This window comes from Colius striatus, chromosome Z (assembly GCF_028858725.1).
Source record: "Colius striatus isolate bColStr4 chromosome Z, bColStr4.1.hap1, whole genome shotgun sequence".
NCBI classification, from domain to species: domain Eukaryota; kingdom Metazoa; phylum Chordata; class Aves; order Coliiformes; family Coliidae; genus Colius; species Colius striatus.
The window spans coordinates 39,750,899-39,773,481 of record NC_084790.1 but is presented as its reverse complement, the minus strand read 5'-3'; the positions used below and the strand labels follow the sequence as shown (position 1 = coordinate 39,773,481).

Here is a 22,583-nt window from a genome sequence, read left to right as displayed (position 1 = left end):
TCATGCTTGCAGATGCTCTTTGTGAGGGCTGTATTTTCCCATGCATGCACAAACAGTTACACTACCAAAACTCCTGAGGAATTCTGCCTTAAACTAAGAAAAGTATTTGTTCAAATACTTCTTTCAAGCAAGGTAAATGTCAGCAGGAGTCCTACCTTTAAAAACTATTTGGATCAAAATTATTCAGAATAAACACAAACAGGTTCTGCATAAACCCTTTAAAAACCAGTGTAAAACTGTACTGCAACTGACTAAGCACGGTGCTGATATGATTTAACAGCATTCTATTTAAGTCTTTCCTGTACGCACAATACATATCTGTTTCAAAATATCTTCTGGTTTTAAAATAGGAGGTCATTTACAATAGCTTCATCAATTTACCTGGTTTCGGTGCAGTCTGAGACAAGAGCATCTGGTGGGTTCTAAACATTCGAAAACATGGCATCTTTACAGAATGCACCTTAGGTGGTAACACGTTGCCAAACACAGGAGTTGAGCACCCACTAACAGCAAAACGCAGCAGGCTTGCCATTTTGCCCAGACTTCACAGCAGATTCCTTGCGTGTATGAAATCGCTACTGCACACATAAAAACAAAGCAAGAATTATTAATTATACTAGCCAGAAGGTATGTAAACTCAGCAGCTAAAGCTCAGTCGACAGCCAGCAGCCATGAGATGTTTTTGTCTCCCCACCTTTCTTGCTAGCTAGAAGACAAAAATCAAGTTTTTTTCCCAACTGAGAAGACTAAAGCAATATGCTCATGGGAAGACTGGCATTACAAGCAGACCTAGAGATCATACTTCTGTGACTCAAGACTATAATCTCTACACCATTGTTCTAAACAAGCAAGTCTTGACCCATGAAAACTTCCTGTGCCCCAAGGAACTAGTCAATCCATAAGGCTCCCAGAGCTCCCAAAAGAGTTGTCCTGTGCAGGACAGCAGCAGGTGCTCAAGAAATATACTAAAACACTCAAGATTAGGACAAGTGGGGCAGTAGGCAGCGGGCATGACAGAGTGGGCTGCCCTCATTAATTGCTGACTACCGGCGCATGGAAAGGCTGGTCGCCCAAAATCCCTCCGTCGGCCGAACTCTAACGCGGCGGCCCGCTGCTCCCCGCTTGCCTGGCCCACAAGGCAGCGACGCCTTTTCACTCACGCCGCTATTTATAGTCCGCGGCCGCTGGCTGACCTTGGGCAGGCAGGTCGCCCTCCGCTGCCCGGACCCGCCGCCCAAACAGTCGGCGGCCACGTCGCTTCCCATCTGGGAGCGCTCCCGGGAACCCCGTCCCGCGCCACCTGCCTTCTCCACACGTCCTTCCTCCCAAACGTTCGTTCGTTCGTTCGTTCGTCCGTCCTTCCTTCCTTCCTCTCTTCCTCCCGGCCCTTCCCACCGCTCTCGGGCGCCGCGAGAGAGCGACAGCGTAGCCCTCTCCTCAACGACGACCGCCCCCTGCACGGGGAGGAAGCGGAGGTGCCGCCGCCCCCCGGCTCACCACACAGCAGAGCGCGGCACCCACCAATCGTGCTGCCGGCCCGGCCCCGCCGCGGCACTGACCGACCTTGGGGCGAGGCGGAGCGGGAGGCGGAGCGGGAGGCGGAGCGGGAGGCGGAGCGGGAGGCGGAGCGGGAGGCGGAGCGGGAGGCGGAGCGGGAGGCGGAGCGGGAGGCGGAGCGGGAGGCGGAGCGGGAGGCGGAGCGGAGCAGCACTGAGTAGCACTGAGTGGGCGGGGGAGCCTGCCCGCCAACCCGGAAAGAGTGAGAGGAAGGCGGAGGTCGACGCTTCCACGTCACGCAGCTCCCGCGTCCCCGCCCCCGATCTGGAAGGGCGCGGCGGTCACGTGGTGCGTGCGTGCCGTCGGTGCCTTGCGCTGGTGCTCGAGCGGCGGCAGGGAGGCGCCCCAGGGCCGGCAGCTGACCGCGGACCTTCGCTGTGCCCGAGCTCGCGGCTCTGTGAAGCTTCCCTTCCCAGAAGAAGCCGCCGTTCGGGAAGCCCTCAGTTGTTGGGCAGGAGCAGCTGCTAGCGCCTTCATCCGTCAGCCGTGGCGGGCTGACTGCGACTGGAGCGAGGAGGCGAAGGTCGAGGCAGCCGACTTGCGAAGAGACTTCCTGAAACGTGGTTGTTTCACGTGGACAAACGCCATAGCATATAGGTGGTATCATCTTAATCATTGCTGTTTTTTTCTTGTGTAATAAAGCAGTGTTCTGTTGCGTATGTTGGGCTTAGAGCGGTAGCTGCCATGCGGCAGAATAACAGAAAAAGAGAACCTTGGCAACCTTATAAATAACAGAGGAGTCAATAGAGAGAACATGCAGTTAAAAAGGCTGTTTACAGACGACAGCCTGCCGGGTTGCCCATTGCCTGTATATGTCTTGTCTTATTTCAGACGATCTGTAATTACTGAGTTAGGCCTTACTTATTGTTTTACAGCTATGTAACTACTCCGGCAAAATACGTATTGCCAGAGGCATCACACAGCTTCCAGTCTCACAACAGATGATTTGTGACTGTAAGTTTAGCACTTCAGACATAGGATACCTGGCTGCTAGGTGTGCAGGAGGCTGCCACGCTTCTAAAGTTTGTGGGAAGACTGCCTTCAGAGGCAGAAGGCTTATGTGCTAATATGTGTGCTTTATGTTTTGGGTTCAGTAACCTTTGACTAGTGCAACGACATACCTCCTGAGTATTATAGGAATCAACATGATTCTAATTGTATATTGCATTTTAAAAAAATATGATTATCAGAATTAAAGAAAAAATAAGTATAAGTGCTTGTGTTCTGAAGAGTGGCAAAGGTGCAGTTCATTATTTCTCAGTACCAGGCACAGTGCAGTATTGCTTCTGAATTAAGTTTTAGACTGTGAGATACATACTTAGGACAAAGCAAGTAACTCCTCTAGCAGATATTTGTAAGTGGTCATAACTGCATTTGGTGGAAGTTTTAGTCCAGCCCTTGAGTGTATCCCTTAGGATACATTTTCTTACTTTGGCTGTCTCAGCTGTTTAGCTGTTTTGTCTTAGAGGTCTGAAGTAATTTACAGGACTTCAGCTATTCAGGATAGAACATTCAGAGAATAATTTTAGGCATTCCTTAAAGGGGATTACTACTGTAAGTAATGTTTGGAGGTTGTAGTTTTGGATTTTACTGTATGAAGGACTTTTTAATTTTTGTTTTAGGTGTCTACATTGGGGAGGAGAAATTGGGTTCCCAACCAAACACAGCTGCTCTCATGCAAACTTCAGTAGTCCATCTGTAACAAAAAGATGGATCTGGGATCACGTTCCACTCCAAAAGGTAAGTAATTGCCAAACAGTCATTAAATTAATATAGAACGTCTGCTCAGTGAAAAGAACTCACGTTTATGACCAAAGGTGAAAAGTCATCTCACTCAGTAATGGTAACCTGAAGCCTTTATTTCCTCATTGGTATATCCCTTAAAGAGTTACTTTCATGAAAGATTTGCATGTTAAAAAGATATGTTGATATATAATGATAATTTTCTTAAAGCCTCAGGCCCTTGAGCCCAGTGATTGAAAATCTCAAATTCCTTTTTCATGATAATGGAAGCTTTTCATTCTCCCCCTGATAAAGCAAATTCTACAATGAGCAGAGTTCACAATATAGACTTTAAAACCAAAGCCTAAATAATACAAGAGCAACGAATATTTTTAATATATATGTTGTAGTAGCTAATTTGTGATCTTCAAAGGATTGGTGGTCCTGCGTAAATCTTGTTTTGATAATTGTTTACACATGGCAGGTCTCTATGTTTTGAAGACTCATCAAAATCTCCCTATTTGCTCTCATTTAAGTTCAGGGTATAGATTTGTTAGTTTTCCAGTCTTCACTTCTGATAAGGGTTGCCTAGGCACGGTTTTCCCATGGGCCTAGTTAATTTTAACCATGTCACCTTTTACTGTCTGGCCAACTTTCTCTCTCACCAAAAAACAGTCTAATTCATACCTAGAAGAAATAATAATTTTTTTAAATGGTGAAATACAATAATAAACAAAATAGGAACAGAACTTCTAAAGGCAGCATTTTACAATACAGTTAGATTTTTTTTTTTTTTTATGTTTCAGAGACACTTGCATGTTTACATTCCCTGGTGAGTGACAAGCAGAGTTTTACCCGTCACCAGGCAAGCCTTTGCCTGTGGCTGTCGCAGGAGCCAATGGGTAGGCTGAGGTAGGCCAGGCTGCTCAGGGAGACAAAACACAGGTGTCCCTAGCAAGGTTACCGAGGAAGCTCTGGGCACTCCAGACCTCGTGTACCAACCTCTTTTTGGAAGCAGATTGTTATCTGGAGTTTGCAGAGCAAGTCGAGCAAGAGCAAAAATAGGTGAATTAAACTGGGAATTTACATGAGAATTAAATCAAGTACAGTTAATGCAGTAGTATTAGCAAAATGCATTACATAGACAATCTCCTTCAGTTCTGTCGGCATGAAAGATTTTAAATAGGAAAAGCATTTTTTGTCATGTCATGCATAAATTGCACACAAAAATGTTATTGTGAAGAAACATTTATATTCAATAACCCCAACAGTGTAATAATACTGTCATATTGGAGATTTAGCTTTGCTAGCTTAAATTTAGAATTCACCCTGCAGGTTTTTCACACAAACCCTTTTCTTGTGATAACAGCTGAATACGCACAGTCCAAGAGATGCACCTGTAGCTACAGGTCTCCCACTCAGCGTAGCTGCAGTCTTGGTCCTGCCCAGGTCCCCTCACACTGTTTATTCCTGTAGGGACGCAATTACAGGAAGAATATTGTCCCATCCTCAGGCTTTCCTGGTTTTTGAGGAAAGTGTGAGTGGAGTGCATTCAGTGGCCCCACAACTGACTGCTGACGCCAAACACCCCCGCTTCTGGTTGGTTGCTGGCAGTTGATCCCATGATAGGGGAGGGGGGAGGCGCACACATGCTGACTCATCGGTACTTGGAGTTGACGACGAGGCCCGAAAGCCTTGAAGTGGAGGGGGGCGGCCTGGGCCGCCGAGGCGCAGCAGGCCCTGACCTGCTGCTGCGGCGGCCCTGCGCCGCGGTTGCTATGGCGACGGGCGTGGCCAAGCCGAGAGGGGGCGCCGTCATCCACGCCGGGCCGCGACCATCGTGTCCGTGCGTGTGGGGGTGAAACTGAAAGTGAAGGGCTCGGGCCGCGGCGAGGCGGGAGCGAGCTGCTGCGCTGCGCTGCGCCGCGCCGCGCCGCGCTGCGCCCGGCCCCCTGGGCCCCAGCCTACCGTCGCGCTCGTCCCGACTCCCATGAGCGCTTGAGCCGTCCTGGCCTGAGCATGTCGGAGAGTTTCGACCGAGCTCCAGGTGCAGGCCGGGGTCGAGGAGCTGCCGCGCCCCTCAGCGGCGGCGGGGCCCGCCTCGGGAGCAGCGGCTCTCACAGCTCACTCTCGGCCGGGAAGCAACAGCAGCAGTCGGGCGGCCGCTTTCCGCAGCAGGAACCGTTGCGGCCTCCGAAGACGGCTCCGCTCGGCACCGCAATCGCAGGTACTGGCGGCCGAGTACCTACCTTCCCCACTCCTCCGGAGGCCCGCGGTGTCGAAGGCGTAGAGGGGAGCAGCCCCTTGAAACCTGCTGCGCTGAGCTCCTGTCTTTTGCACCGCTCTGTGCCTGCTTCTCTTGTTACCACTCGCTGCCCCCCGCTTACCCCTTCGCGGTATATCTGAGACTGGAGCTGTGGGATGCCCCCACTTCTCTCCAACCTGGCCGCGAGCTTGCGTCCTTTCTCCCACCCCCGCACGTGGGAGCAGAGAGGTCACCGCGGTCTGAGACACATCACAGCCGGGACACCTGCCTGGCCTCTCAGCACTGCACGGTGGTGAGACAGATATTTGTACTTTTTCTCAGAAGAGCGGTCTAGGTTATGGGCCTGTGCTCAAATAAAGGTGCTATGCTGTATTGCAGCCACCCACCACCTCTCTATCTGTTCCCCCCACCCTTTTTGTACGTTCACGTGTGTTTTTTATCCATCTGTTAATCTGACCACAGATGGTTTCAGCCTTCCCTTTACTGAAAAGCTTCAGCCTAAAGGTTTGCCAAAAAATGAACCCAATCCAACAGTAACACAAAGAAACGTTTGTTAGGTTTTTTTTCAGGTAAGTATCAGGTTCTGTTTTCATTAAAGAGAATAATTCAATCTGAAGGTATATTTGGAAAATATGGGTTTAAAAACACCGTTTCATTGGATCTTTTTGGCAAATGGTATACACGAATCAGAATACCTAAGTTGCTTTGAGGATTATGTTAAAAGTCGTCGTTAAAAATTAATGATGTCTCCCATTTATTGACATTCAAAGTCTTGTATGTTTATCTGAAGTCTATGAAAAACCCACAAGATGAGCAAGCATTCCAGAAGCAGATTTATTAATTTCTCTGGTTAGCTCTTATTAGAAGACCTATTTTCATGGTAGAGAAGAGATGTCTGTCCTCTTTTTTTTTTCACTTCTCTCTTTTTTTTGATTACCTTCATATGAACAGTGTGTTTACTTTCTGTCATGTAGAAAGACATCTAGCGTTTGCTAAAAGGAAAACTATCTGTATTTAAGAAAACTAATAAAAAACCCATATATTTTAAGTAAATTTGAAAGTATATTTATAGCAAAAATACATTTAAAGTAGAAAAATCTATATGTATTCTGTGTGTAGTATGTATGAATACATACTAGTTTACCAGTTAATAAGAAAAGCTGTTAACTAAAATTTTTCAGAACACCTGCAGCAGACAGGAGTTGCATCTGGATTACAAGATAAAGTTTCAGTTCCTGATTCTGGACCAGAAATGGCTGAACCTCAAGTGGCCATGACTCCTGTGGTAACATCAAAATTGTCTGTTAAAGCACCTGAGTTTTATCCATCAGGATACAACCAGAACTTCAATCAGAACATCGCAGTGAGTGTTTATCTTCTTTTCCTAGTATCAATTATCAATTGATATTACCTAATATCAATTATATTCAAATTAACAATATTTATTTTTGAGATCTTGTATATCAGGTAACTCGAAGGCTCTATTTACTGAAGAGATTCCAAAAATTCTGGTGATAACCTCTGGAGTCACAGTCATATGTTAAGTGATAATGGGTGAAAATTAGAGTGTAGGTGAGAGTATGGGATATTTTGCTAAAGGGTGCTGCAGATAGCAACATGCCATGCTGATTATACCCAACAGAGTAAGCTGCCTTTTAGGCCACTGTCTCTCATGCATTTTAAGTACAGGCTTAGCTGCACTTTAATTCCTTTAGTGATATTGTATCACCAAAAACAGTAGGGTTGAGGTCATTCCTACTAGTAAACCTATTGGCATACCTCCTAAGAAATATCTTTGCAGTCAGACTGAGGGTGATATCAGATCAATACTGTAGATGCATCATGTAATAAAAACTAGTACTTCTTATTTTCTACTCCATTGTCTTGCATGTTGTTGCTTCAGTAATTCTACTTCAGGGAAGATCTATGCAAATTCTTGGAATACTCTTTTAGTAACACATGCAGCTGAACTCTGGTACTATATCTAAACAGGTGAAAACTATTACTTTCTCAAATACAATCAAGTGATAAAAATCAATTATACAAAAGGAATAGATTTTTAATAACTTGCAGAATACTTAATTTGAATGCTAACTAGGGTGCTTTGATGTTTTGAAATCTTTCTGTCACCAGTAAAATTCATGTTTAGCTTAGTTACCACCTTTGACAGCTTTACTGTATAGAATTACTGTCCTGGGTAATATAAGCTCATAGCCGGTATACAACTGTTAAAAAAATGCCAACACAAACTTACTTTAGTAAATGGATAATCTAGGGAAAAAATAACTACTTAGCCCCAGTACACTGTAAAGGTTTTCTATAAAAACATATTTCAGTTTCAAGACCAAACAAAACCACCATTTGAAATGGTATACGTAATATATAATGCATACTTACAGAGTTTGGAGGCCAGCAATGTTGCTTTTCAACTATTTTGCAAAACCACACAAAGATGTGACCATTCCTGGTTGCCATGTTGTAGGAATATGCTACAAATGTGACTCATCTATTAATAAAAGTACTTCTTAAAATGCTGGCAAAACCTAGAATGTATGTTGCAGGGACATACTAATTAATCTAATGAGAATGTACTAGGTGTGCAGTAGTGATGTTTCAGACTTTTGTCTTTCGCTACTACAAAGTTTGAGGGGTTTTTTTACTTTAATTTCATAAACTGGGCTGACTTGCAATAAAAGTAAGACGTTCAGCTCACTTTACTATTACACAGATTGTGACCATGAGTTTGAAAATTTGAATCAAAACAAAGTTTTGAGAAATTTCTGTTTTTCTGACTTTTTAATACTTTTTAACTTACAGTGTTCCCTGGGATTTTTACATCTGAAAACTTGCATTCTCTTATGAAATACACAGAGGTTTTGCTAGAAAGACTTTATTGGTTTAGAAATAAAGTGTTGCTTTCTCACAAAATCAGAGTGGTAAGGATTGGAAGGGACCTTTAGAGATCATCTAGTCCAACTTCCCTGCTAAATCAGGTTCACCTCAGTCAGGTCGTGCAGGAACATGTCCAGGCAGGTTTTGAAAACCTCCAGAGAAGGAGACCCCACACCCTCCCTGGGCAGCGTGTGCAAAGGCTCTCTCACCCTTATAGTTGTCATGGTTTGGCCCAGCTAGCACAGCAGCACCACAACAGTCTCTTGCTCTGTGCCCCCATTCACCCCCACCCTCGTTAAGATGACAGAGGACCCAGCGAAATGGGAGTAAAAAGATAAGCAAGGTTGTTGTGGATTGAGACAAGGGCAGGGAGGGCTCGCTGCCAATTACGGTTCTGGGCAAAACAGACTCCAGTACTTGACTTAGAGAGGAAAGTGGGAAAGTTTATTCTACAAGAAACAGAAGAGAATAAAAGCAAAAAGGGAATAGGATGATGAGAAAATTAACAACCAGCACTTTAAGATCTCCCTCCCCCATCCCTCCTTTCTTCCCGGGCCCAGCTCACTGGTCCCCGTATCTCTACCTCCTCCCCCCTCAATAGCTCAGGGGGGACAGGGAATGAGAGATGTGGTCAGTCTCTCACAGATGGGCTCTGACGCTTCTGTCTTCTCAGATGAGGATGACTCCTGGCATTCTTCCCCTGCTCCAACACGGGGTTCCTCCCCCCGGATTCAGTCCTTAACGAACTTCTCTGGTGTGGGTTGTTCCAAACAGCTGTGGCTTCTGCCGATACAGGGTCCCTCACACGGGACACAGTCCTTGGTGAATATCTCTGGCGTGGATTCTTTTCCACAGTTGCAGTTTCTGCAGTTACAGGGTCCCTCTCTCGGGATAAGGCCTCTTCTGGGCATGAGTTTAATGAGCTGCATTTTCATGGATTCTTCCCTACAGCTACAGCTGTGGCTATTGGGTCCCTTCCTCGGGACACACCCTGCTCCAGCCATAGTGATAAAGGGTCCCTCCTTCGGGACATAGCCTCTTCCAGCCATAGTTTTAAAGAAGAAAATCACTGCCCCTGGCTCAGGGTCTGCAGTGAAGTGGTTGGGTCTCCCCCATGGGACACGGCCTCCTCCAGCCAAAATCACTGTCCCTGGCTCGGGGCCTTTAATGAAGTGAATTGCTACCCCTAGTTCAGGGCCAGCTTTAGCAAAATGAGTCTCTGCCCCTGATACAGGCTCCTTATCAAAATGAGTCTCTACTGCTGATGCGGGTTCTTTGAAGAAATGAAAATAAATCTCAGCTTCACCAGTTCTCTCCATAGAGTCCAGGGGAGTCTGTGCTTCAGCACACCTCCTCCTCTCTTTCATCACTGACCTTGGAGTCCACCTGGTTGTTTCTCTCACTGTTCCTACTCCTTGCACCACCACCAGCCAGAAATAAGGGGCAGAAGAAGGAAGAAGATGGAGGAAGAAACCTCCTCTTCTGGCTTCTTAAAAAGTGACCGTGGAGGCGTCTAATTGGCTCAGCCCCAGCAGTGGGTCTGGCTCAGAGCTGGGGAGAGTCGTGAACAACTTCTTACAGGAGCCATCTTTACAGCCCCTTCCCCCACACCAGAAAAGGCTGTCATGTCAAACCATGACAATAGCAAAGCAGTTTTTCTTTATGTTTAAATAGAACTTTCTTTGTTCCAGCTTCCTTCCATTACCCCTTGTCCTGTCACTAGATATAACAGAAAAAGGGATACCCCAACCTCCTGACATCCACCATTTAGATATTTGTAACTATTAATAACATCCCCTCTCAGTCTCCTCTTCTCTAGACTAAACAGCCCCAATTCCCACAGCTGTTCCTCATAAGGAAGATGCTCCAGTCCCCTGATCATTTTGGTGGCCCTGTACTGGACTCTCTCCAGCAGTTCTCTGTCTCACTTCAGGTGGGGAACCCAGAACTGGGGACACAATTCCTGATGAGGTTTCACCAGGATAGAGTAGAGGGAGAGTATGACCTCCCTTAACCTTCTGGACACACTCTTCTTGATGCATCCATTTCTCATTTGATCATACATGCAAGGCATACTAGAATTTTCAGAACAACTTTGGGAAAGACCTCTATGCAATTCTCTGTTTGCATACAGCTGTCCATCCCATTGGAACTGTGGATGTCTGCAGTAGAACTCATGACTCATTTAGGTTTAGATTGTTGGTAGGAAATGAGACTTATTCTGTGGCATGGGTGTATGTGATAATAATATAGCTGTCACTCCATCAGAGTGTCATAATGATGTTCTCACTTCATAGTTTTAAGAGTAAGATTTGTCTTGTCTTAGGTGGAATTTGCCCTGTCCTGACATTTTTTTTCCTATAAACTTCAGTTAATTTCCAAAGGAAGGTTAAGCAGCCTCAGTGTTGAGTTTATACATTTAGTCAAGCATGAAGATGCCACTTAACGTCATCAAACGTGAAGAGATTATTTTGTATGTGCATCAGTCCCTGTACTGTTTGCAATAACTTTATTGTAAATCCATTGAGTAAACATGATCTGAAGGGAGGAAAAAAACTTAAGCTAAGAGGTCTAATGAGAAATGGAATCAATGATACATTATTACTAAGTTCTTAAGTGGAAATGTTGTGAATACTTAATAGGTATAGGAAAGTGCTAACACAACTTCCCTGGGCAACCTGTTCACTGCTCTGTCACCCTTATAGAAAGAAGTTTTTCCTTATGTAGAAGTGGAATTTTCCATGTTCCGGGTTCTTTCCATTGCCCTTATCCTCTAACTGGACACTAAGTATTAATGAGATTCCCTCTCAGTCATCACTTTTCTAGGATTAGCAGCCCCAGGTCCTGTAGCCTTTCCTTATAAGAGAGATGCTCCAGTCCTTTAATCATCTTGGTGGCCCTTCACTGGACTCTCCAGAAGTTCCCTGTCTCTCTTGAACTTTGGAGCCCAGCTGTGGGCAGAACCTCCTTTGACTTGCTGGCCACACTTCATGGCCACAAGGGCATGTTGCTGGCTCACGTTTAGTTTGCTGCCCACTGGAATTCTCAGGTCTCTCTCTGCAGAGCTACTTTCCAGCAGGTCAGTCCCCAGTCTGTACTGCTGCATCGGGTTGTTCCTTCTCAGGTGCAGGACTCTCCATTTGTCCTTGTTGAACCTCATGAGGTTCCTCTCTGCCCAACTCTCAAGCTGATCAAGATCTCATTGAATGGCACCACAGCCTTCTGGGGAATCAGCCAGTCCTCCCAGTTTGCTGTTGTCAGCCAACTTGCTGAGGGTACATTCTGTCCCTTCATCCAAGTCGTTGATGATGTTGAACACGACTGGCCTCAGAACCCATCCCTGTGGAAATCCACTGGCCACAGGCCTCCAACTCAATTCATTGATCACCACGCTCTGTGTTCTGTCGTTCAGCCAGTTCTCAATTCACTTCACCATCCACTCATCCAAGCCACACTGCCTGAACTTTCTGATGAGGATATTATGGGAGATGGTGTCAAAAGCCTTGCTGAAGTCAAGGCAGATGACATCCACCAGTTATACCCTTGCAGAAGTCTTATCAGGTTGGTAAAGCAGTGTTACCCCTTTGTGAGTCCATGTTGACTCCACGATAACTGTCTTTTCCTTTGTATGTTTATGAATTCAGGGTGAGCTTTTCCATCACATTTCCAGGGATGGAGGTGAGGTTGACTGGCCTGCAGTTGAAAACTGGAGTGACACTGGGCTTCCTCTAATACTTAGACACCTCACCTGTGCCCCATAATTGTTCAAAAATTATGGAGTGTGACTTAGCAATAACATCAGCCAGCTCCATCAGCACTCATGGGTGCATCCAGTCAGGACCCATGTGTTTATGGGTGTCCAGTTTGCGTAACAAGTCTCTTAACTCCATCCTAATTCACCAAGGGAAAGTCTTCCATTCTCCAGACTTCCTCTCCGTCTTTCAGGGACTGGGCTTCCCGAGGGCCAGCCTTAGCTGTAAAGACTAAAGCAAAGAAGGCATTCAGTAGCTCCACCTTCTCTGCCGCCTCTGTCACCAGGGCACCCTCCTTGTTCAGCAGTGGGTTCCCATTTTCCCTAATCTTCCTTTTACTACAAATGTACTTGAAAAAGCCCTTTTTATTTTCCTTTACTTCCCTTGTGAGGTTTAATTCCAAAAGGGCTTTAGTCTTCGTGGTTACATCCCTACATGCTCTGGCAACATTGCTATACTCTTCCCAAGCAGCCAGGCCCCTTTTCACCTTCCTTAGACTTCTTTCTTCTCCTTGAGTCACTCCAGTAGCTTAGTTTTTAAAGTGTTTTGTTACTAATTTAGTGAGATATTTGTTCTGTTCCCTCGCACAGCTACTGAAACCTGGACTGCTGTTGTGGCTTAAAACCAACCGGCACTCACTCTCCGCGCCCACTCACCCCGACAGTGGGATGGGGAGAAGTGAAAACAAGTGGAACTCAAGGGTTGAGATGAGAACAGTTTAATAATTGAAATTAAAAGTGAACTATAAAAATAATGAAAAGGGAAGAGAGTTAAATAAAACCTAAGAAATGACAAGTGATGCACCATGCAATTGCTCACCACCCTCTGGCTGGTCCTCAGTCAAGTCCTTAAGCGGCGATCTACTCCCAGCCAACTCCCCCCAGCTTATATACTAGGCATGACGTCATGCTGTATGGAGTATCCCTTTGGCCAGTTTGAGTCAGCTGTTCAGACTGTGTTCCCTCCCAACTTCTTGTGGCTCTCCAGCTTTCTTGCTGGCAGAGTGTGAAAAGCTAAAGTATTCTTAACTTAGTATAAACGCTGCTTAGAAACAACTGGAAACAACATTGTTCTCAGACTAAATCCACCCACAACAGTATACCAGCTGTTAGGAAGAAAATTAACTATGTGCTAGGTGAAACCAGGACAACTGCCTTTGGAGTCGCATATTTAGTACAGGTAGATGAATGTGGTACAGGGTTTAGCCTCTGTGTTTAGCTTCTTAATTACAAAGTGAGAAGCAAAGTATGAATTCAAGGACACAAATATACCAGATGTTCTTGGGGCCCCTCCAAAACAAAGACATTCTCCTTTAAGATAGAATTCTTAACAGGTGACTATGAGAGTGAGAAACTTTCCTCTCTGATGAATAAAGATCTCATAATAACCCGATGGCTACCAGAAAGAGGAGCTTCTTTTACTAGCTACAGCAATTGCATTCCCTGAAACCTGGCTGGAGAGTTCTCAGACGGGTTCTCTGGAGAGGTGGTAGTTCAGCTGTATGTGATTAAGCTGCAGTTGTTGCACAATAATGTCATAATTCCATGGAACAAAATAGTTTATTGTACAGACCTTTTACAGGATTGTTTGAAATGGCCTTGTAGTAGTTGATTTCATTGAGAGAGTTAGAATACTTGTCAAGTTACACATAGTCGTGTTAGCCTTTATTCTTTGGCTTTATAAGCTTGAAACAGTTAGAATCATAGAATGCTTTTGGTTGGAAAAGTGAAGTTTCTCTTCTCCAGCCCTAACTCAAAGCAAAAACAACTCTAATCGGGTTGTTGAAGGCTTTGTTCTTGTGAGTAGTAGTACAACTTTCTACCATTTTCGTAGACCCATATTTTTTTTCTTATTTCTACTCTGTCTTTAGTAGTATTCTTTGGGCAAATAATCAAACAGTATGGGAAATCTGTCTAGTTTTTCTTCTGCCATATTATTATGTCCCACATCACTGTAAATTGTATACCTTTATGACGTGGGTCTTTGCTGCTTTTTTGCCTATGCATTCTTCACAGGTCATGAAATCAATGTCATACTGATTTTTTAGCAATGTATATCTATCTTCACAGTCTGTATTTCTTCACAGTTCATGTCCCACATAAAAGTCTTTCACAGGTCCACATTGCTTCACAGTAGAGGAGAGACTTGAGCATTTGGAAGACAGAAAGTAAATGACATGGCCTCATTAGGGAGGAGTGGTGAGGGAAGGGAGAATATCATTATAAACCTTATCAATGTGTTCATGTCCACTGAGTAAAGAAAAAGTTTTCTATAATTTATATTTCAATTTTTCATTACATTAGAGATATTTTAAACATTTTTCTTGTTAAAAAGTAAAGAATTTAAGAATTCTGACATTCTATATGTTATCCTTATGTCTTGAATGGATCATTATGTCAATTCTTTAGCAGTCTCTCTTCAGACTCCTTGCACTTCTGAAATCTGCATGAGACAGTTTTCACAATCTTTTGTGTAGTGTGACAAAATGAATTATTGTACTGTGTTATTAATAGTGACATCACAAAATGTGCTACTTCTTTGCTGTTTACATCATATGCTAGCATTATAATCTTACAGAACAGTATTGACTTTAGATACTGTTACATGCATTAATTTCTGAATGGACAAAGTTGGCAAAATTAAGTGTGTTTATTGTTTGGTTTCTAACCCAAGTAGCTATAAATTAATGCAATACCTTTTGAGTAGTTTCACTTGATGCCTTGTAGTCTTTCATCCATTGACAAGAGGTGCAAATTTGCTGACTTTGAAAGACACATATTTTTCCTTCTACAGTTTATCTGCAGCACAGTTTTTGTGTGCATCAGGAATAGGTAGTGAGCCTCAGTTTCACAGTTTCACTCATAACAGATGCACTTACTTTGTTTCTTAGTCTTGAACTCAACTTAGAAAACTGACATTTTTTTTCTTTTTTAATCTGCTTCTTGATGTGTTTTGCTCTAAAAATGTTGAACTGTCTAATAAAGATTACTATCAAGAATGCAGAGGTTCAAGACCAAGAGCTATGTGAATATTTGTGGAAATAAAAGTGTAACATTATTTTAGGCTCTGTTTAAATGTTGGTGTCATCTTTCACTGCTGTAGGACTCTTCCTTTGAAGAGAGATATGACAACTATGTGAATTTGGCGGAATATGTACAAGACTTCCTAAATCACCTCACTGAGCAACCAGCTTGTTTTGAAATGGAAATTGAGCAGTTTGCCGAAGTACTGAATGGTTGGGTTACTGCAGATGAAGCTTTACAAGAACTTGTTGAACTCGTCTATCAGCAGGTAGCCTGTGTATTCTGTTTTATGACAGGGATAGTATACCTCTGTTACCTAATGTCCAAAACATGCTTACCAGTGTTGTTATGTATCTGTGTAGTATTTTAATGGTTTGAATAATTTTATTTAGTCTATTATTATTTTAGAATATAGGTAAAGGTCTTACTTTATCAGTTGGAATGGCAGCTCAATAGTAGGCTACTTGAACGGTTTATAAATTTCCTCAGTTGTGGAAAATTTATTTGTATTTTGGTCTCCCAGACTACATACTAGTGTTGAAATTACAGCACTTTCTAATGAAAGAGACTTACATTGAATTTTTGTTTTTATACAGCAGAGATGTAAGAAACTTATAAGTGATGTCAAAGTTGTACAGTTTTATTCTATTGTGAAAAAAATTCTTTATAATATTAAGATACTACTAATTGCTTTGTGGTTTAGAAAGTTAAATGTATACCTACTGTACAGAGCAGCCATTAGGAAATGCTCCTTTATTGACAGGCTTTCTTCTTCATTTGGAGTATACCTATTTCAGTACAGCATAACTGAAGGAAAGGAAAGCTCATCTAATGGTAACTAGATCCAGTCCCATTGCTGGCTATGGAAATGAGGACAGTGACCTTGAGCTGAACTCTCTACTGGTTGGAGGAGCCATTGGAAAGAACAGCTTAGTATGTGTTTCTTAGCAGATTAGCTGCTGGTACTGTCATTTGGGCTTGCTGCAGAGTATGAAGTCACACTTGTACTTGGTATTTATTACATTAGGTGTCTTTCAAATATCTTGGAAAATGTAAGCTCTTACCATTTAAATGTAGATACTTGTAGAATATTTTAGCCTGGGTTATCTAAAAGCTGCACGACTGCTTGATCTTTGTATTGACCTGTAGTTTCAAGTTTCTTATACAGAATTGATGGACATTTAATTCACAACAGTTTAGTTAGATACTAAAATTACTTGTGCTTTGTTTGGCAACATCATTTCCCCATCCTTTATTTGAACACATGGAGGCTAATTTTCAAAAGTTTCCATATAACTTTATTTGGAAAAAACACCGTGTATTTATCCCATTTTTACCTTAATATATGTTAAATAGTCTCGTTTAATCTGAGTCTTTAATATTGCATATTTTTCTCTCTTCCTATTTAAAAACAAGTCCAGTGTTAGATCTGACTGTGCTGTCCTCAACAGAAAGCATTGAGCTTTATAAGTCTGAAATTATGTGAAAAATAAAACTTAGTGCAAAAAAACTGGTAGTATCTAAAAGCATACGATTTGGGGTTTGTTGCATGTCAGGATAGGATTGTATTCAAGTGTAAGTCAACTGAGCCTGGTATTCTTCTGACTAGAGCCAAGGCTCAAGTATTTGTGTTTCTGGGCTTATCACAAAATAGGTAAAATTGCAGAAGTGGATTTATAAGTATCTGCTCCCGTAATGCTAATTGACTGAGCAGATTGCAGTTGCTAGGTTTGTGAAGGAAAAAGACAAAAAAGGAAGCACAAGTCCTAATGTTTTCCCTTCATCTGCATCAGCTATCTTAGCCTGTCTCTAAGTATTAATTGTATACCTCTCCCTGTTCTTCCGAATTGATTTATGACTTTAGACAGAGCGAAGTGCCAGTTCTCTAGTTTCCCACAAACTCAACACTCTGACTTCATACCTTAAGAATCTTGATTGTTGTGTAGTTGATACTGTGATTGTTCTTGTTACAGCAACTAAAATTTCTCAAGATGCGTATTGTTAGATTAGCCTTCATGTTTCAGTGGTGACTTTTTTGAACTGGAAATAAACTGAGGTTAGCAGCCACAATAATTCTGGGAAGATGATATTGCACTATAATAATTTTTAAGATATGCAGTGTTTTTTTGGTCTTGATGTGCTATGCCAGGTCACAATACCTAAAATTTAGTTGTTTCAGTATTTAATGCAACCACAAATACAGACCAACTAATGAGGAAGATAATGTTAAAAAAATACAGATGAACCTTGAAGAATTTTTATGTTATGGTTGGTTGGTTGGTCATTTTTGTTAGATAAGAGAAGTGTAATTTAAGTCATGTACTTTGCCTTAAAAGAAGGGTGGCACCTCTTCTTGTCCAAGCAACTGAATGAACCAAAGCATCAAAACACTTGTAAGCTATTTTACATGCCTGTTACTGGAAACTAAATTCTCTGACTATCTTAATTACTTGAACTTTTTGTGTCTTCTGAATACACTTCAGGGTTTTTTTCCAGTTAAGCATATAGTGCAGTTAGTCCAATTGCATATTTTTCTCTGCCTGTAGAAGGTAACTAGCTGTAACACATTGACATGCTAATGGCAATACGCTTTTTTCAGACATGTTAGAAACAGAATTGTGCAAACACATCTATAGCACTGATAGATGAGCAACATGTGAAAGGAATGTTCAAAGACAATAAAGGCATGGGAGAAATTTAATGAATTCTTAGTATCCCTGTTTTCTTTTTAGCAGAGCTGATAGTTATTTACACCAGAACCTCTTTTCACTGAAACTGTAGGATATAGAATATATTATCAAAGTCAAGTGTTACAGTAAGACAGTTCAAAACACATGGACAGTAACAAATTGTCAAAATAAGAGGATGTTCTGTCTTAAGCTGTATGATTGGTGAATGTAGACACTATTGAATTCCCAGGTTTTTTTTCACTCCTTGAAATTTTCAAGGATCAGTTTTGTAGCAAAATATTTTTCACACAATGTATAAACTTAACATTGTGGAATTTCATTGCTACCACCCACCTGTAGAATACAAAAGTGTAAATGTTCAATTGTAACAGGACATGTTTTACAAAAAAGTTTCAGTGTCTGAATCGGGAGTTTGCTATTCTGCTAATTGCTGGTGCATGTACCGGAGAAAGTATTTATGTGCCATGTTTCTTGTACTCTTTCCCTGGTCACTCGCTATTGCCAAAAGTAGGTTCTGGGATAAATAGCTCTTAGACTGAAGGAAGGCAACTTTTTTGTTTGATTTTATTTTGATGTACTCAGTGATTCTTGATAGAGTGTGTATCCTTGAAAAGGTATGTTAATGTCCACTGTGGATTTTTCATATAAACAATTTGTGAGTGACTTCTGGACACTCTTTGGTTGTACGTCACAAGGGAGAAGCAGAGTTGAAGACACATGGCATAATGGTGGTTGTATCATGAACTTTTAAGTGCTTCAATGCATATAACAAAGTATTGATGAGATACAAAAATTGTGACAAATAGTAATTTTTAATCTCCTGCTCTTAAGCTGTCGAATCAACTTTCCATTTAAACACAGTTTTCTAAAAAGCTTTTAAAGCTATTTCCTGATAGCCCACTCATGAGTTTTATAATAATATATTTTCCACTTTTATTTTGGCAGGCTACATCTGTCCCAAATTTTTCCTACATGGGAGCACGGCTGTGTAACTATCTGTCTCACCATCTAACCATTAATCCACTAAATGGGAACTTCCGACAGTTGCTACTTCAGAGGTCAGTATCGGCGTGTCATTTTGAGCTTGTTATTTTCTCAGGTCACATGTCTTTTTATTTTGTATGTAACTCTGTGTGTGCAAGGTGATATGTATTTTAAGTGGATGCTTAGACTAAGGATTATTAAAGCACAGGTACAGTCTGGATAGGGAATACATACATTTAAAAATATTTTAAAATACTAAATACTAAAAATACATAAATATAAATAAATGAGATATATATATATAAATATAAAATATAGATACTACTAAATATACTAAATGAACATATGTGCTGTCTGTATTCTCTGACCCTTGCTGGGACTTATTTAATTGTATTTTTTCTTTAGAATTAGTTTTCCAAATGGCACTGCTGTGTTAAGATTTTTTCATCAATCAGCTAACTGTCTTTTTATACATTTATTTCTTAAGTATAACCCAGAAGGACAAATTTCTTCAGTTTTCAGTTACTACAGAGTTAGGGGATTACAGTTTTTGTAAATATTGGACTTCACAGTTGATAAAACTGCAACAATTTTTAAAATTGATTTGTTTCCTCTTAAGTCTTACTGATTAATATTTGAAGAAGCTTTAATACTTCAGAATCCTTTAGAAAATAACTTTTTTCTTTAGGGACATATGTCTTTATAAGCTTCAGGCTTCTTATTTTAAAAGTTTCACTTAATTTACCTATGTTTAGGTGCAAAAGCATGATACACTTTAACAGCAATGCATTCTGATGGTCCTTTATCTGGAGTGGTACATAATGGAGAAGCTGAAATTATCCTTTTTTTTGTATGCTTTCATGCTTTTTTCTCAAAGCAGATGAGCCTTTTTACCTTCAAAATTATTACTTTTATGCTGTTCTTAACTATGTTTATTACCTGATCGTAAAGGATGTTAATATTGGATTATACAGTTCCTGGTTTTTAAAGCCAATCCAATTGATGACATTAATTTTAGCACCCTGAAGCCATGAATTTAAAGTTGATTATGCTTGTATTGTTAATAGGGATGGAATGAGAGGTGGAGATAAACAATCTAACAACATGGCCACAGAGAGCTCCTCTTCTGTTTTTCAAACCAAGTTTCTACCTTAAATTTTGTATTCCATCTCCTTGGATTTTTCAGTTTCTCTGATGTTTCTTAATCCATGTCATAGTCATTGAGAATACATTAGAAATTGCTGGGTTTCCTTTTATTTCAAATATTTTTAATTCTGTTTTGGACTACTGTGTAAACGTGCATGTTTTTGACACAGTTGTTGAATATTAGAAGAGTTACCTAAGTACCACATTATCTTAATCCTCTGTATTTATAGCTAAATTAAAGAATCGTAGACTCGGTAGAATGGTGTAGGTCAGAAGGGACCTTAAAGATCATGTAGCTCCAACTCCCCTCCCATGGGCAGGGACACTTTCCACTACAGCAGGTTGCTTATAGCCCCATCCAGTCTGGCCTTGAACATTGCCGGCAATGGGACATCCACAACTTCCCTGGGCAACCTATTACAGTGTTTTACCCCCTTCACAATAAAGAATTTCTTTCTAGTATCTAAGTCTTGATCTACCCTCTTTCAAACCACTGCCTCTTATCCTATTGTGGGTACAAATATGACACAACATTCTATCACTATACCATGATCATTACGAGTCACTTCCAACTTGAGATCTTCCGTGATTTAGTGATTCTGTGAGAAAAAGTACCTCTGCATCTTTCCTGTAGGCCCCCTTTAAGCACCAAGAGGCCGCCACTACAGTGTCCCCCCAGGTCTTATCTTCTGCAGGCTAAACAATCCCAACTTTCTCAGCCTCTCCTCATAGGAGAGGTGCTCCAGCCCTCTGATCATTTTCATGGTTCTCCTTGAGACTCGCTCAAGCAGGTCTATGTCTTTCTTTCCCTTGACCTGCTAATCATGCTTCTTTTGATGCAGCCCAGGAGACAACTGGCTTTCTGGACTGCTAACAAACATTACTGGCTCATAGTCAGCTTTTCATCTGCCCGCACCCCCAAGCCCTTCTCCACAGGGCTGCTTTCAATTCACATACTGACCAATCTGTGTGATTCCATGTTTAGAACTGCCCTACGTCAGGGGCAGCATCTTGCATATGGCCTTGTTGGACTTCATGAGTTTTTGCACAGGCTCACCTCTCAAGCTTGTCAAGGTCCCTCTAGATGGCTTCCCTTCCTTAGTGCATGTTGACCACACCACACAGCTAAGTGTCATGAAGTATGTATCACTTCAAATGAGGAGATAAAGAATTTATTGAATAAGTGTAACTTCATCAGGCAGACTGTTATGATTTAAGGTCAGCCACGCACAAAGACCACACAGCTGCTTACTTAATTCTCACCAGCCCTTGCCTTATTTCTCGTGGTTGGTCAGGAAGAGAAAAAGTAACCAAGGGCCCCAAGGACAGGGAGGGAGGCCCAATTGCCACTTAGAGTCCGTCACCAATGTTTTCTGCTCCTCTCTCCTCCTCAGAGGGAGAAGACTCCTCACATTCACTCCAGCACGGAGTCCCTCCCATGTGAGTCAGTCCTTCATGAACCTCTCTGGTGTGAGTCCTCCGCAAGGGCTGCCACTCCTCACAGCCTGCCCCAGCACAAGTCTCTTCTGCAGCAGCAGAACTCGGGGCATGTTCCACTCCAGCACCACCTCCCCACAGAGTCATGGCCCTGCCGGGCACAGTCATCTTCCTGGTGAGGGGCCCTTCCGGAGCGACAGCCAGATCTCAGCTCCACTGTTGCCCTCCATGGGTTGCAGGGGGACAGCTGCCATCTCACAACAGGGTGCAGAGGGCACACCTCCTCCCCTCCATCCTTACCGACCTTGGGGGTCCATATGATCACATCCCTCTCATCCCACTCCTTCCACTACCTTCTCCCACTGTACATTTCTCCTTAAACAATGATGGCAGAGGTGCTAGATTGCCCCAGGCAGGCTAGAGGTGGGTTTGACTTCAAAGAACCTCTTACAGGGGCCACCACTGCAGCCTGTCCCCTTGTTCCCAAAAAAGAAATAGCTCCACACAAACCCAACACAGCATCTGAGACAAAGTGGGCAGCACCCTGAAAGGGGGAAAATGTCTTTCAGCTTTATTTCCACAGACATTTGAAAACTTCCTGAACATATGTTCTAAAACATAAACTCTGTATCTGTATGTAATTTTCATATACTGTAATTTTCTCTGATTCATTTTGCTGTCCCAGATACTTTCAGTGCTTGAAAACACAATCATGTACTCATATGTATTAAAGAAAAGAAATCCATGTGAAGTCCTGTGATTTCCTTCACTCATCATACTTCCAGCATTTAGCAGTTAATAGCTAGTTAAATGCAATTACAGTTCATAGCATTCCACTAAATAAATAGAGTGTTACGCATGTTGGGATGTCTACAGACTATGTGATTTTGTTTTAATGTTTACAGATGTCAAGCAGAGTATGAAAACAGAGATGAAGCTACCAAAGGAGATGAGACTACTCGAAAACAATTTCATGCTTTTGTGCTATTCTTAGCTGAGCTTTACCTTAACCTAGAGGTAAGAAAAAGGTTGCATGTCAGGTGGTTCTTCATTAATTTTTGTAATTATGTGGTTAGGTAAACACTGAAATGGAATATAATTTGAGATGTTTTTT

General features: G+C 42.2%; 2 protein-coding genes across 6 annotated transcripts in view; one reads left to right on the top strand and one right to left on the bottom strand.

Moving 5' to 3' along the window:
- NNT (nicotinamide nucleotide transhydrogenase) overlaps positions 1 to 1,551 on the bottom strand; it is a 46,250-nt gene extending 44,699 nt beyond the window's left edge. Inside the window, exons 1-2 of the mRNA XM_062018501.1 lie at positions 1,305 to 1,551; positions 382 to 578 (exon numbers count right to left, since the gene is read on the bottom strand). Of these exons, the coding sequence (XP_061874485.1) occupies positions 382 to 532 (151 nt within the window). The 5' untranslated portion in view covers positions 533 to 578; positions 1,305 to 1,551. The remainder of the gene's footprint in view (positions 1 to 381; positions 579 to 1,304) is intronic.
- A 304-nt stretch (positions 1,552 to 1,855) lies between these two features.
- PAIP1 (poly(A) binding protein interacting protein 1) overlaps positions 1,856 to 22,583 on the top strand; it is a 28,831-nt gene continuing 8,103 nt past the window's right edge. Inside the window, exons 1-7 of one of the 5 annotated variants that reach the window (XM_062018437.1) lie at positions 1,856 to 2,154; positions 3,180 to 3,297; positions 4,086 to 4,111; positions 6,727 to 6,908; positions 15,292 to 15,480; positions 18,848 to 18,960; positions 22,375 to 22,486. In XM_062018437.1, the coding sequence (XP_061874421.1) occupies positions 4,096 to 4,111; positions 6,727 to 6,908; positions 15,292 to 15,480; positions 18,848 to 18,960; positions 22,375 to 22,486 (612 nt within the window). In that variant the 5' untranslated portion in view covers positions 1,856 to 2,154; positions 3,180 to 3,297; positions 4,086 to 4,095. Of the gene's footprint in view, positions 2,155 to 2,432; positions 2,512 to 3,179; positions 3,298 to 4,085; positions 4,112 to 4,617; positions 5,507 to 5,555; positions 5,838 to 6,726; positions 6,909 to 15,291; positions 15,481 to 18,847; positions 18,961 to 22,374; positions 22,487 to 22,583 lie in introns of those variants that run through there. The other 4 variants (XM_062018436.1, XM_062018435.1, XM_062018434.1 and 1 more) reach the window with 4 other exon arrangements.